This window comes from Globicephala melas, chromosome 15 (genome assembly GCF_963455315.2).
Source record: "Globicephala melas chromosome 15, mGloMel1.2, whole genome shotgun sequence".
NCBI lineage: Eukaryota > Metazoa > Chordata > Mammalia > Artiodactyla > Delphinidae > Globicephala > Globicephala melas.
The window spans coordinates 590,474-603,864 of NC_083328.1; the positions used below are offsets into that span (position 1 = coordinate 590,474).

At 63.4% G+C, this 13,391-nt stretch overlaps 2 protein-coding genes across 4 annotated transcripts in view; one reads left to right on the forward strand and one right to left on the reverse strand.

Moving 5' to 3' along the window:
- Positions 1 to 13,391, reverse strand: part of CHLSN (cholesin) — a 96,627-nt gene that overhangs the window by 26,489 nt on the left and 56,747 nt on the right. The window lies entirely within an intron of this gene.
- Positions 1,510 to 12,912, forward strand: GPR146 (G protein-coupled receptor 146). Of its 3 annotated transcripts, none has more exons than XM_030849564.2 (2): positions 1,510 to 1,641; positions 11,200 to 12,912. In XM_030849564.2, the coding sequence occupies exon 2, from the start codon at positions 11,206 to 11,208 to the stop codon at positions 12,199 to 12,201; it is 996 nt and encodes a 331-aa protein (XP_030705424.1). In that variant the 5' UTR covers positions 1,510 to 1,641; positions 11,200 to 11,205; the 3' UTR covers positions 12,202 to 12,912. The 3 variants fall into 3 exon arrangements, with proteins under 3 accessions (XP_030705424.1, XP_060141046.1, XP_060141045.1); XM_060285063.2 differs by lacking the exon at positions 1,510 to 1,641 and adding an exon at positions 1,659 to 2,756; XM_060285062.1 differs by lacking the exon at positions 1,510 to 1,641 and adding an exon at positions 8,358 to 8,861.

Below are 13,391 nucleotides of genomic sequence, written 5' to 3' on the forward strand. Positions count from 1 at the left end.
GGGCCCCACGGAGCGTGTTTACATTCCCCAGCTAGGGAACTGCTGATCTGGGCTCAGCTGGAGGGTGGGTCCTCTTTGAAGATCCCCCGACACACACAGACTCTGCCATTCTCCCTGGCCGGGGCCTGCTTGGTGGAGGAAGTCTTTCTCTGCAGATAAGGCAATGGGGTGACCCGAGGGCTGAGGGGCTGGGACGGGGCTGAACGCCTGCTTTTCCCAGTTACGATCAGCAGCTCACCAGGCGTGGGCACCCGTGGGCAGACCTTGTTGAGCCTGGCATTCCAGGGACTCTGACCAGGAATTCCGGGGTCCTAGGCCTTTCAAAAAAGTAGACAACAACACGTCTTAGGCAGATCGCTAGGACGACGCAAAGTCCCAAGCCCTGATGGAGAAAGCGGAGGCCACCTGAGTGCAAATTCCGGCTCCACTCTGCTGCATGACCCCGGCGCGCTGCTGAAGTTTTCTGAACCTCAGTACAACTTAAAGTGAGCAGGGCGCCGCACTCCGTTGATGGTAAGGCGCATTTCCTCACTTTGACGACCCTAAGAGCAGCACGCTTCTTACAGCAGACAGCGTCCGACTGTTTTCTTGTAGCGGTCCATAGCGTTTTGGCGTGCGCAACGCGCACGGAGTCTCCGACTTGATGAAACATGGCGCATATACCTTGAAAGGCTGCTCTGAGGGCCCAGAACAGAAGCTGGCACACAGCCCGTAGTCCCTCGCTGCTGGATGTCAGTGCCGGCTAACGGGATTAGCCTTCCCACGGCTGGATGCCTGCCTGCTGCCACAAAGGCCTGGTGTTGGCATGGCGAGCTAGTTACGGTAATGACAACGGGGCCAAGGGGAGGGTGGGGGCCCCAGGGGTCTGTACATGACCCTGACAGAGAGCGAGAGGCAGTCTGGTCCCCCAGCTGACCCCCAACTTCCCTCTCCGATCCCTTGGTCAGGAAGCTGTCCTGTCAAGCAGGATGGCCCAAGGTGGAGCCCTGAGCCCAGCCGGCAGGACCATGACACCCAGGGCCAGCCTTGGTTACTATTCCCATCATTCCTGTTCCGTCCACCCCTGGTCACACAGCACACGTGGATTTTCAGAAATGTTCTTAGCTCTGGAGCCAGATCGCGTTGCCAGGAGCACTATTACAGCACAAGCCTTAGAGCAGAGAAAACGACCTTGTTCTGTAACTTTCCCAACACCCAATTAGAACAGCAGCTACGGAATTAATGAGGCTGCAAACAGTGCACTGTCTCTTTAAATGGTTTTCCTGCGGCCAGTTGTTTACAAAGAAATTCCTCAGGCCAGGAAGTAGGAGGTGAACCTGGAGCCAGCAACCACACTTGGGGAAGAGGAGCAGGTGCGCCTGGCAGGCCCCGATTACAACCTCCGAGGGCGGGGTGTCTGTCCCCTGCGGATTAGAGCGCGTTCTGACTCAGCAATCTGGCCCGCCCAGGACCTCGGCCGGCCACCGGCGCGCCCCCGGGGGCGGGGCGGACTCCCGGGGCGGGGCGGGGCGGGGCGGGAGCGGCGCGGTCACGTGTGTACACAGGCCCGCGCGGCGTGCGCGCCGTCAGCCCCGCCGCCTCTCTCGGAGCCCCGAGCTGCCCCCCTCGCGGCGACTGCGCGGTCCGCGGCCCAGCGAGCCGGTGAGTGGGCGCCGAACGCGGGGCGGGGGCGGATGGGCACACTCGGGGTCTCGGCCCGCGCGGCAGTAGCACGGGACGCAGCGGCCCGGGGCCGGTGCTCCGCTCTGAGCTCTGACTTTCGGGTCCCCTCGGCCCCGCCCGGGCACTGTCCCCCGGCGGGTGGGAGCGCTGTCCCCGCCCGTGGCTGCCCTCCAGCCGTGCAGAGCCCAGCCGGCCGGGGCCGCTGCCCTGCGGTCATTCACCTGTCCGGGGCAGCTGAGAGCTGCTGGCCGCGTAGGAGGCTCAGCAACACCGCCGGCTCCTCACATGTCCTGCCGGGGACCGACCGCCTGCTCCTGGGTCACCGTGGTTGTAACTTTCGTCCCCTTTTATGATTACAAAATCTTAGGAACTTCTGGAGCAACGTCTAAATGGAAATATCAAGTGTCGTTAATGGTCTAGGACACTTGATAAAAAGATAAAAACCCCTGGGCATAAGGCTCCTTCAAAACTTGAGAAGAAGGCAGTGCCCCAGCCTCTGAGCGCCCATCTACCCAGGACCAGAAACCCAACACCAAGTTAATGACATGAACACGGTAGCCGGGTTCATGGTCTCAGTGGGGCCCTGGTCTCAGTGTCGCAGTCTGTCCGGGCTTTGGGGAGACAGAGGGTGCGTCTGGACCTGACGGACTGTTCCCCCATCGCTGGATGTGCGCTCACTTGGCAGCTCCAGGCCACCTGCCGACAACCAGCTCCGTGCCTCTGCGAGCAGCGGCCCCCTCCTCCCCGCTCTGTTTGCAGCATCTAGCGGGGCTGGCCTTCAGTCACCCGGGGGCGAGCAGCCTGCTTTCCAGGCCTCTGCAGACGCGAGAGTGTGAACACGAAGACTCTGACCATGCTCCAGGCCGCCCACGCGTAAGGGGGACCAGACACTAACACTACCGTCGCAACTGGCTCCCCACCAGGGCGCCACCGAGAGGGAAAAGAGGCCCTATTGAAAATTATGCTGAGGGGACGGCCACACACTCCATGACCCGCTGCAGGGTCCAGCTCCCCACACCGGAACCTCTAGTATCTTCCTAAATGAAAAAGTCCTCTCTAAGATAACAGGCTTTGAAAAACCATAGCTTCATCTGGTGAGTGCGTACTGTGCCGAGTCACGGAGAGGAAGCTGGGGGGGCCCTGCCCTTGACCACTGCTGTCCTGCCTCCCTGGGGGGTAGGGAAACACCCTGAGACGAGCACAGCATTAGTTCTGCACTGACTTGGGGTCCCTGAACTCAGAAGCCCCTGGCAGGCAGGTGACGGGAGAAAGGCACGCAGAGCCGCCGGATGTGGGCGTGTGGGGTTTTAGGTTAGAACGGAGAACTGCTTATACCTATTATATAACGAAAAAGTGACATGCTTGCAAAGATCCCTGCCAGGAAGCACGCGTGCATGATTGCCGGTGGGAAGACGGACCGGCCGCTTTCCGGGGCAGGGAGGGGAAGGTGCTCCTTGGGCAAGCTGCATCCATCCTCCAGGCCCTAGCATGTCATCTAGACCCTGAAAATACAACCTGCCGCCGGCAGGTTGCACCCCAGGGCTTGTCTGGGGTGAGGGCTGCTGTGCTCTGCGCAGGACACACCCAGGCTGCTCCCTCCTTCGGCAGAGCGCCCAGCTACCTCCCCCTGCTCGCCGCCGGCTCCTCAGCGCTCTATGGCTCAAGCCTCTTGCACGACTGGGCCACACCAGGCTGCGTCTGTCCACGGGGTCTCACAGGCCCGGGACCCCAGAACACCAGCCAGGCATCAAAGAGCAGAAGGGACTCAGTGTAGGGAGTAAAAGCAAACTTTCTAATTTGAGAAGCTAGAACGTGATGCTGCCAAGGGGCCGAGTTCGACCCCCAAGACCTGCCAACAGAACACCCCTTGAGTAGCGGAGGGACGGGGGGCACGGGCCGCCTGTCCCATGCGACCCCGCGGGTCCCCTTCCTCCCACACACGTGGTGGGAGGGCGGAGCGCACCTAGGAGGTTCCCAGTTTTAATGAGAACCGAGGAAGGCTGTTACACCAAGTGTAATGGGCGTTCCTCCCTTGGAAAGAACCACGGGCAGCGATAAGATCTGTGGCTCCGAGCACCCCTCAGGTAAGAGCACACCAGGGAGAGGCAGGGCGGGGTGGGGGAGCCCAGCAGGGTGCCGGGCTGCGGAGCCTGAGCGGAGGCCCGGTCTGTTCTCCGTGTGGCCATTGAATTTCTGAGCGAGTCTTCCTGGTTCTGTTTTCCCCTGGTTGAGATTACCTGCAAGGAGCACTAGCCTCAAACCAAGGTAGTCAGTGGACAAGAAAAAGGCAAGAAACCAGAGCTCCACAAACAAGAGAACACGTGTCCCATATTCTCCCAGGGTGAAGAGCCTGGGAGCCCGGGCGGGCGTCCCGGGCCGTTGGTCCCCATTCCTGCAGCCCTTCCCGAGCGGCGGATGTGCCGTTCTCTCCCACGGAGAGCCAGAGGCAGCTCGGTTTATGCCTGAGGCAGGCTGCCTGGTTCACACTCACCACTCTTCGGTTCAGAACCTTAAAAAGCAACAGGCTACAAAAATCAGGACACCCCATCTACATAATGGACCGTTTCTTATCACAGCCAGGAAGGCGCAGCGTCTGTGACAGGAATCAGAGGCGTAAGCTCTCTACATTGAAGACCTATGAAAACATCAGCCTTTCCGGAGCGTCTGGCTCCTACCAGCTGCATGTTAATTGTAGCTAGAGCCTCTATCCACTGTTACAAAAGGAAATAAACATTCAGGAGTCGTTTTCAAAGCATTTTGAGGGCTCCAGAGCATTCAGCTGAAGTCCAGGTATTACCGTGCGCGCGGGTCTCCAGGACTAAAGCCAGGCCGAGCCGCACTGCCCAGGCACTTTGGGGAAAAGCCTGTGACACCATCTCAGGCCTCCTCTTCCCGGACACAGCCAGCCAGGCTGCAGGGCACGGATCAAGGAATGCTCCCCCTTCAGGGAGCTCTCGGCAGGTGGGAACAGACGAGTGCAGTGGGACAAGTTCAGCGACCTCGGACGGGAGTTAGCTGGTTCTGCGGGCTGTGTGCGTGCACACGCTCACACTCGTGCATGTGCACACGCTCACTCAGGACCCCCTGCCCACCACAGCCGCCCGCTCCCCGCCCCCTGCCAGGTTGCTGCTCTGACGTGCTCCTGGCATCCTCCAATTTCCACAGAGATCACCGTGCACTGTAGCCCTGAATTTGAGCAAGGTTTTTAGTTACCTGTGGACATTCACTTTTCAAGGGTTGGTTTATACCGTTCTGGGTTCTTTTTTAAAAAAAAAAAAAATCATGGAAGAAAGACGCTGACATCGGGCCTCAAAACACTTCCAGCAGCTAGCCCAACTGACGTGCAGTCCTTGCCAGCAGAGAATGAAAGAAGGGACGGCGGAGCATCTGTAAGCAGGGGTGCCACTGGGGTGGAGACCAGCCCCATGGGGCTGGGACCCCAGCTCAGCGAGCGCAGCCCCAGAGACTCGCCGCCTGTGTTGTTACCGAGGCCCTAGTGGGGTCCCAGGGACTCTGAGCTGTGATGTGGGGTCTGATGGGGCCCGCAGCCTCTCCCCGTGAGAACTCGCACTCAGCCTGTGCCCGCGCTCAAGCTCTCTGTCCTCTCTCCGCCAGCTTCCTCTCCCCACGTGTCAGCTGGCAGAGAGTCTGAGTGAGAGTTCACGCAGCAGCTTCCTCTGCAGTAACGGACCGTGGAGGAGGATGAGGAACTGCAGCCCACTGCGCACGCCGGGGGCTGGCCAGGCTCATCCACTGACCGCACGTACTCCACCCTCGCGACAACCTCCTGACCCAGGGACCAAAGCCAGGCAGCTGTGAGCAGGGTGCCCAGGGAGCCCGGTCCTCAGCCATGTGGAGTCCCGGTCTCGGCCCCTCGGCCCAGTTCACAGGCCACTGCTTGGTTCCCTCGCAGCCCTCGGGCAAGAGCTCTCAGCAGGCAGTGTGGGTCCCTCCGAGGGGAGGACTGAGTCAGGCAGGGGGCGCACCCGAGCTGCCTTCTCTAAGTATAAAAGCAGGGCCCTCGGTGCAGCAGGGCTTGGACGTGCGCCCCGTGGCCCCAGGTCCCCAGGTGGGCACCGCTTCACAGCTGCCCCGGCTGTTCCGCTCCATTGACCAGGCCTGTGGCCAGTCCCCCGCCAGGGCCCCGCAGTCACCGATCCTTGGCGGGGAGCTGCTGCCTCACTGCGCTGCCCCCACGCCCTGGACACCGCGGCCCCTCCTGGGCTTCAGGGCTTCCTGGGCCGCTGAGCAGAGGCTGGCCTGTCAGCTCACTTTCCCTGAGGCCCAGCCACGCCCACCTAGAGCGGGCCTCCACACTAAGCCCGCAAGACCCTCTCGGCCCACATGTGACTCCAGTACCCACCCAGGCCACAGGGCCATCCGACGGCCTCCTGGGTGCCAGAGAGAGCGGCAGACATCCTGGAAGTGCCTGCTCAGGGCCCAGAGCAGAGCAGGGACCATCTTCTCCAGAATTGAAGACAGCAGGAGAGCTGCCCTGGGGTGCTCGGCCAGCGCCGCACACTCTGCGCTCATGTCAGCATGCACCTTGGAGCCCGGCGGCCGTGGGTTTTCCTCTCGTGGTGTCTCCGCTCCTCCCCGCCCGAGCCTGGAGCAGACAGCTCTTCAGTGCCATGCCGACGACCCCGCCAAAGAGCCTCCCGCCCAGCACAGCCGGGGGAGCTCCCACCCGAGGGGCACACAGCGTGACCACGGGGTGGCTGAGCCTTCCCGGGGCTGGAAGTTGGAGAGTCTGGGAGAACGTCTTCTTGAAAGATAATTATTGGAACCCAGAGAGTGTCTTGGAAGAAAACTATCAGTACTTCTGTGCACGGGAACATCTGTGATGAATGACACTCACTCCAGTTGAGGGTCAAGGAAGAGAGGGGGCTCTAGAGACAGCTGAGTCCTCAGAAACGGGTGCGGTGGGACAGAACCCCAAAACGGCTCCGTGCCCTGGGCCTCCCGTGGAGACAAAACCACTACTTCCACGTCCGGCAGCCCCGAGCAGGGCTCGCCCTGCCTGCCCCGTTGGAGGTGGCCGCCCTATCACCATGCCCTTCCGATGGGCTAGCTTGAGGTCAGTGGCAGTGCCGCTGCCCAGGTACCACAGGTGGATGCCAGCTTGTCTGACCGTGAACCTCTGGCCTTGGGGCCTCAGCCTGGTTCACTCCAGAGGGCAAGGCCACTGGGGCCCGAGAGGGGACCCTCTGTGCTGTGGCAGTGGTGACCTTGGCTGTGTTCCCTTGAAGGCTTCCCTCAGCCCCCGGTGCCGCACACGCAGCAGGTGGGCAGGGAGGCCTGAGAGCGTCCCCATCACACTCAGAAAGCAGCAGCCCCAGCAGGCCACGCGCAGGCCAGCTCGTTGATCGGGCCCAACGCCGCCCGACTTCCTGGTCCTCTCAGATTCTCTGAAAAAAGCATGATTTTTGAGCTCCAGCCTCTCCCGAGGCTACCCTCTTGTGCCATGCATGCAGCCAAGCCTGCAGAGAAAGACCCTGAGCAGGTGCTTCAGTGTCAGGGGCAACGTTCTGAGCCAGCTGAGCCCCCCGCCCACAGAGATGACCTCCACCCTGGAGTCTCAGGCCGGCGGTGCCCTCCCGCGGGCGAGGTACTCTCTGCTCTGCCAGGCTGGCCACCCTCCTCTCTCCTCTCCACTGCTGGCCCCAAGCCTGGAACCACCCTGGCCCGAAGCTAAGGACCTCTCCATCCCCTCGAACAAGACTGGCCAGACGCCCGCCGCACAGCAGCCACGCCGGGACCAGGCAGGGGAGCGGACGTGGTGAAAGCCGCCGTGCTGGCAGGGCCGAGGCTGCTGCTTCAGGAGCATAATCAGAAACAAGACAGCGGGGATGCAAGTCACCTTTAGATCAGTGATCAATCCCCTTATAGGAGGAACAGGATAAAGCTGTAACGGGACCACCACGGACAGCCCGAGGCGCATGCCAGGCCCAGCCTGCGGAGCTGCTTCCCGCTTCTCTGCCGGGCCAGGACACTGGTGCCGACCAGCCCGCTCCCCCGGCCCAGGGCCACACGCCGGCCGAGCAGATGATCAGGGCTCGGCGGTCCTCCCACTGGCATCGCTGTGATCCCCGAGGCAACACGCCTGCACGCGTCAGGTGCAGCCCTGCTCTGTGGACCGAGGCTGGTTGCAGCCCTGGCTCGGCACGCCTGCCGCAGAAGAGAGGCGACCGCGCACACACCTGTATGTTCCCTGGGCCCAGCGGAGGGAAGTCAGGCAGGGTCCCTGGGAGGAGGCCAGGATCCCAACCAGGCAAAAGAGAGGTTCGGGCATGGAACCGGGACCCAGCTGGGCTGGCAGGAGTGGGAGTCCACGGAGGGCCCCTGGGTGCAGTCCCGTGGGAGGACAGGAGGTCGGGGCCACTCCTGGTGTCTCGTCTGACGAAGGGGCTGTGGACGAGACCTGGTGTGGGCGCTGCAACTGGGTGCTGGTGCCGGAGGAGGCATGGGGGAGATTTGGAGAGTGGAGACACAGCGAAAGCATGAGAGGAAGGTGGCCACCCCGGCCAGCGAGTCTGGAGGCGGGCCCGGAGGAGGCGAGGCGGGAGGGCAGCCGGACAGGACAGAGCCGGGAGGACAGGACAGAGCTGGGAGGACGGGGCAGAGCCGGGAGGACAGGGCAGAGCTGGCGGGGGCGGGGGGGGGGGAGGGGGGAGGGAGTGAGGGCACAGAAGAGGGCAGGCCCGGGAGCATCGAGGGGCCCAGCGGGCAGCAGCGCGGGCAGCTCTTACTAGGAGGTGTCAGGTAGGCCCCAAGGACAGGGCGACAGGACCAGCCTGTTCCTAAGGCCAGCCTGGACAAGAGGCCACTGGGGTCCTTGCTTGCGCTGACCCCTGGAGCTGAGAGGACTGCAGCAGGTGACGGGGCCGTCAGAAGTTGGATTATTAATCCTGCCACTTGGGGAGAATGTGGCAGCTTTCAGAATGAAAAGCGCCAAACGCTCCACATTCGGCACCACCAGGGACAGCCCACCGAGGCACCGGGGAGAAGGAGCCCAGCCACTCAGGGCCTACCTGGCCTCTTCTCTCCTGCCTCTGGGAGGGGCAGGACCACAGAGAGGGCCCTTCCTGGAATCCTGGTCTCTGCGCTGGCAGCCGTTCCAGTTCCTCTTTCTCGGGAAGGAAGTGAACAGAGCTGGTAACTGGAAAGACAGCCCAGCCCAGCCCAGCCCTGTGGAGGGGGTGAGCCAAGCCATTGTTCTCAGGCCCCCTCCTCACAGGGCCTGGGGGTGCGGGGGTGGGGAGGAGGGTCTTGTTCCCAGATTCCTGCACTTGCAAAACCAGAGCACAAAGGGAAGTGGGGGGACCGCAGGCGGCGAGGGGAGGAGGCAGGGCCAGTCTGCGGCCAGCAGGGCAGGGCACCCTGCAGGAGTAGCACCGGGACCTGGACAGGGCAGGATGGCCGCCCCCACCACCGTCCTCGGGATACCCGGCTGGGCTTCGAGCGGGCCTGACCGGCTGCCCTGCCGCCGGGGCGGGCAGTCACTTCCCGACATGACCGCTGCTCTCCCGCCAGGCTCACTGCCGCTCGGCAGGTCTGGGGGTGTCACAGTGCCACGTGCCAAGCGTCCCCAAATGAGATCCCCCAGCTCCCCTGCAAGCCCACAGGCACCGCCCGCGCAGTCTTGAGCCAGGTGGCCCCCCACCCACGGCCTGCAAGTGTCCCAGTGACACGTCCCCTCGGTGCCAGTGGTGTCACCCGTCTGCTTCCTTCCCTTCTTCTCACTCTGCGTGCCCACGCAGGTGAGGATGGGCCTCCCCACTTCAGAAAACGCCAGGCACCTTCCTCTGTGCATGAGGCGGCCCGCCCAGCAGGTGTCCCTGCCCTGGGCCCTCTGAATGACACCTGGAGACCAGGGGCCTCCAGGAAGAACGTAGGAACAAGAAGCAAAAATGGACGGAAAGCAAGTGCAAACTGGTACTTTGAGCTCGCGATCTGCACCCGAAATCAGAAGTGTCCTCACGGTTCATAACTAAGAGGACGCACGCAGAGCTGCTTGTAGCTCATGGGGCAGGGTTTCTAAGTTCTGTGTTTATGAACTGCCAGAACACAAACTCGGGCAGGTTCTTAATCTAAAACCCGGCACTGACTCCTGAGACACTCACAGCCCCTCTCGGGCCGAGAGAGCCAGCCGTACGAGCACATGAGCGTGTGAAGGAAATTCTCAGTAGGCTGACTCCACGTGACCACCTCCCAAGAACGGAGCCATTTTTCAGCCAGGGCAGGGCCCCTGGCAGCAGCTCTGCCCCTCCTCCGACAGTGCTCCCCCTGCCCTCCTTGGCCGTGGCCCACGAGCCCACAGGGCCCCCCTTCTGTCCTTGGTTTCCGAGAACCTCTGCTCAGTTGACTTCCCCTGGCTGAGCCCGCCCTCCACATGGATGGGGACCCCCAGGAGGGGCGGGGGCGCCAGCGGACCCGCCGTGGGGCCATGGGGGGAGCCAGAGGGCAGGGCTGCCCATCCCACACGCTGGTCCTTCCAGACACAACCCTCGCGCCTCAAACTGGCTGGAAACAGAGAGGGAAGAGCCGTTGCACCCGCCCCGGGAGGAGGGGCGTCACGAGAACCCACAGATGGACGCCCACGCGTGCAGAGATGTGGCCCAGGCACCAGGAGACGTGGGGCCCGGAGTGAGGCAGGGCAGGCATGGCAGGAGAGTGAGAGTGTGTGGACGGCAGGAGGGTAGGGACTGAGGCCCAGGGGCCGCTGGACGCCCTGCGAGCCATGTGAGGCCAGAGTGGACGGGGACCAGGCCGCAGGCTGGTCACAGCATGCACAGGCCGCTCTGGTGGACCGGCTCCCCGGCCCCCAGCCACTTTCCAGGCCGTGGCTCAGCAGGCAGGAGCCTGCAGGCATTTGGGACAGAGATGGGAGAGAGCGAGCCAGCACTGAGTCGGCAAGAAGAGGACGCAGAGGGCTCCGAGGACCCCACGAGGGCGTGTCACCTGCCTGGAGCGCCCGCCGGCTCCCCTGACCCCAGGACTCTGGAGGGAGGACCCGTGTCCCTGCAGCGGCCGTGCCCCTCCCAGATGTGACGGAGCCGGCAGGAGGGCAGCAGCTCGGGACCTGCGTCACCCCGACCCGGCACGCCTCGGCCCAGACACAGGACGGCGGGGAGGGTGGAGCAGGGTGATCGCAGGATTCCGCGACTGATGTGGGAAACCAGGGATGCGCCGGCAGGGCTGCAGCTCCCACCGAGGGGGCTGACGGGGCCGCGGGAGGCCAGGCCTCGGGTCCACCCCCTCCTCTCCAGGCTTTTGTCACCATGGCCCACCCAGTCACCACCCATCACCAAAAGGTGACAGCAGGCACGTTATGGCTCCAAGAGCTGTACGTTTCCCTGGCAAACGGGGCCAGGGAGGCTCCCGCGGCCAGTAGGGTCCTCACAGCTTCCAGCCACGCCACCTTGCGACCACAGAAAACACGCATGCGGCAGTTTCTGGCCGTCCCAGCTGGTTCAGGGGGCAGGGAGGGGCCCAGGTCCGGTGGAGGGCAGGACTCACGCGCTGCTCTCCCCACAGCCCGCCATGTGGAGCTGCCCACTCAACGGCACGGGCGGCGAGGACCAGCTCCCCTGCCAGCACGTCCAGCGGGCCCTGTCCGCCCTCTCGCTGCTCTACCTGCTTGTCGGCGTCCCCCTCGGCCTCGGCTACAATGCCCTGCTGCTGCTGGTCAACCTGCACGACCCGGGCGGTATGACCATGCCCGACGTCTACTTCGCCAACATGGCCGCGGCCGGCCTGGTCCTCGGCGCCCTGGCGCCTGCGCACCTGCTGGGCCCCGGCGCCGCCGGCTGGGCCGTGTGGGACGCGGGCAGCGAGGTCCACGTCACGCTGCTGGTGCTGTTCAACGTGGCGGCGCTGGTGACCCTGTACTCCACGGCGCTGCTGGCCCTCGACTGCTACATCGAGCGGGCGCTGCCGCGCACCTACATGTCGAGCGTCTACAACACCAGGCACGTGTGCGGCTTCGTGTGGGGCGGTGCCCTGCTCACCGGCTTCTCCTCCCTGCTCTTCTACATCTGCGGCCACGTGGCTGCCAGGCTGGCCGAGTGCTCCCAGGTGCGGCACACGGAGGCGGCCGACGCCATCATGCTGCTCAGCGGGTACCTGGTGCCCGTCCTGGCCGTGCTGTACGCGCTCGTGCTCCTCACGCGGATCCGGAAGGAGGACACGCCACTCGACCGGGACGCGGGCCAGCCGGACCCCTCGGCGCACAGGCTGCTGGTGGCCACCGTGTGTGTGCAGTTCGGGCTCTGGACGCCCCACTACCTGACGCTCCTGGGGCGCACGGTCCTGGCTGCGCGGGGGAGGCCAGCGGACGGGCACCACCTGGGGGCGCTGCTCCTCGCCAAGGACCTGTCCAGGTTCCTGGCCTTCGCTAGCAGCGCTGTGGTGCCGCTTCTTTACCGCCACATGGACAGAAACTTCCCCGGCAAACTCCGGCGGCTGATGAAGAAGCTGCAACGTGGGCCCCAGAGCTGCTCCTTGGACGAAGCGGGGGCACAGCCGGCGATGGCGTAGACGCTGCTCCACGGGCCTCGGCCAACCGAGGGGCAGACGGCGCGTGGCAGAAGGCACAGCCCGCAGGGACCGGGTCCCCCGCGCCCGCTGCTTGCTCCCCCCCCCCCCGCGTCCAGGAGACTTGCTGGCCCTGCATCACCCGCTCCCTCCCTCCCTCTCCCCAGGAGACCAGGCAGAGCCAGGCGAGTCCCCCACAAGAAGCCACCCTCAGGCCGAGGCCGTGATGTCCGAGCAGCAGGTGCCAGGCGTGAGGATGAGCTGGGCCATCGGGGTACCTGGCCGCCCGCAGGGTGTGTGCTTGTCTCCTACGGGCGCCTTTCTGGTCCACGCCTGCAGCAGCCTGCTTCCCTCAGCCTCACGTCTGGCTTTCAAATGAGTGATGAAAATCTAACGCCACTATTTATACTTTGTATTGTTAAAATACTCCATCCCCCCTCCCTCTTGTTTTGTTGTGTATGAAGAGACGTTTGGTAGGAAAGTCAGAAGGTATTAAAATGAAGGAGACACACGGAAGCGCACTCGGGGGATGGGTGGGTGGTGGGCTCGCGGGGCCGGAGCTGCTGGCGACTTGCGTGCATGCGGACGTGGTGGGCGAAGAGTCCGGACGGGGCCTCTCCTGACCCTAGGTGTGCCCCCGGGTCACGTCTGCTGTCGCTGGGCCTGCGTGGGTCTGTCCTAAACAAGTCCCCAAAGCGCACAAAAGTAAATAAACTGAAGGAAGAAAAGTGCTGTTAGGATTTCTAACCTAACCCGAAAGCCGATGGGACTGCCGACGGGAAAGAGGGATTTGGACAGGCGGGCGTCACTGGGGCCACAAGGGTGCTGCCTGCTCCCGGGACAGACAGACGAGACGGTACAGACCAGATGACCTGACCAGACGGGGCGGGGCGCAGAGGAGCCTCCCTTCCCCCACCCCAAGTCTTCACGAAGAAATTACTGCCCCACAACCCTCTGACCCTCAGTTCTGAAACCCCCAAACTCCCTAGAAACAAAGATTCGGTTTTCAAGTTCGCAGCAAAGGTACGAGGGTACCTTTCTGAGGAAAGATGAATGTGATGGTGGGCGCTGCCCCAGCCCCTGGGCTTCTGCCACATAAATACATGCATGTTCACTTCTGACCACCCAGCTGCCCCGAGGAGGAGGCTGGCTCTTTTCTGTGGCATCTACCGGGGAAATCGCCCCATTTGGTC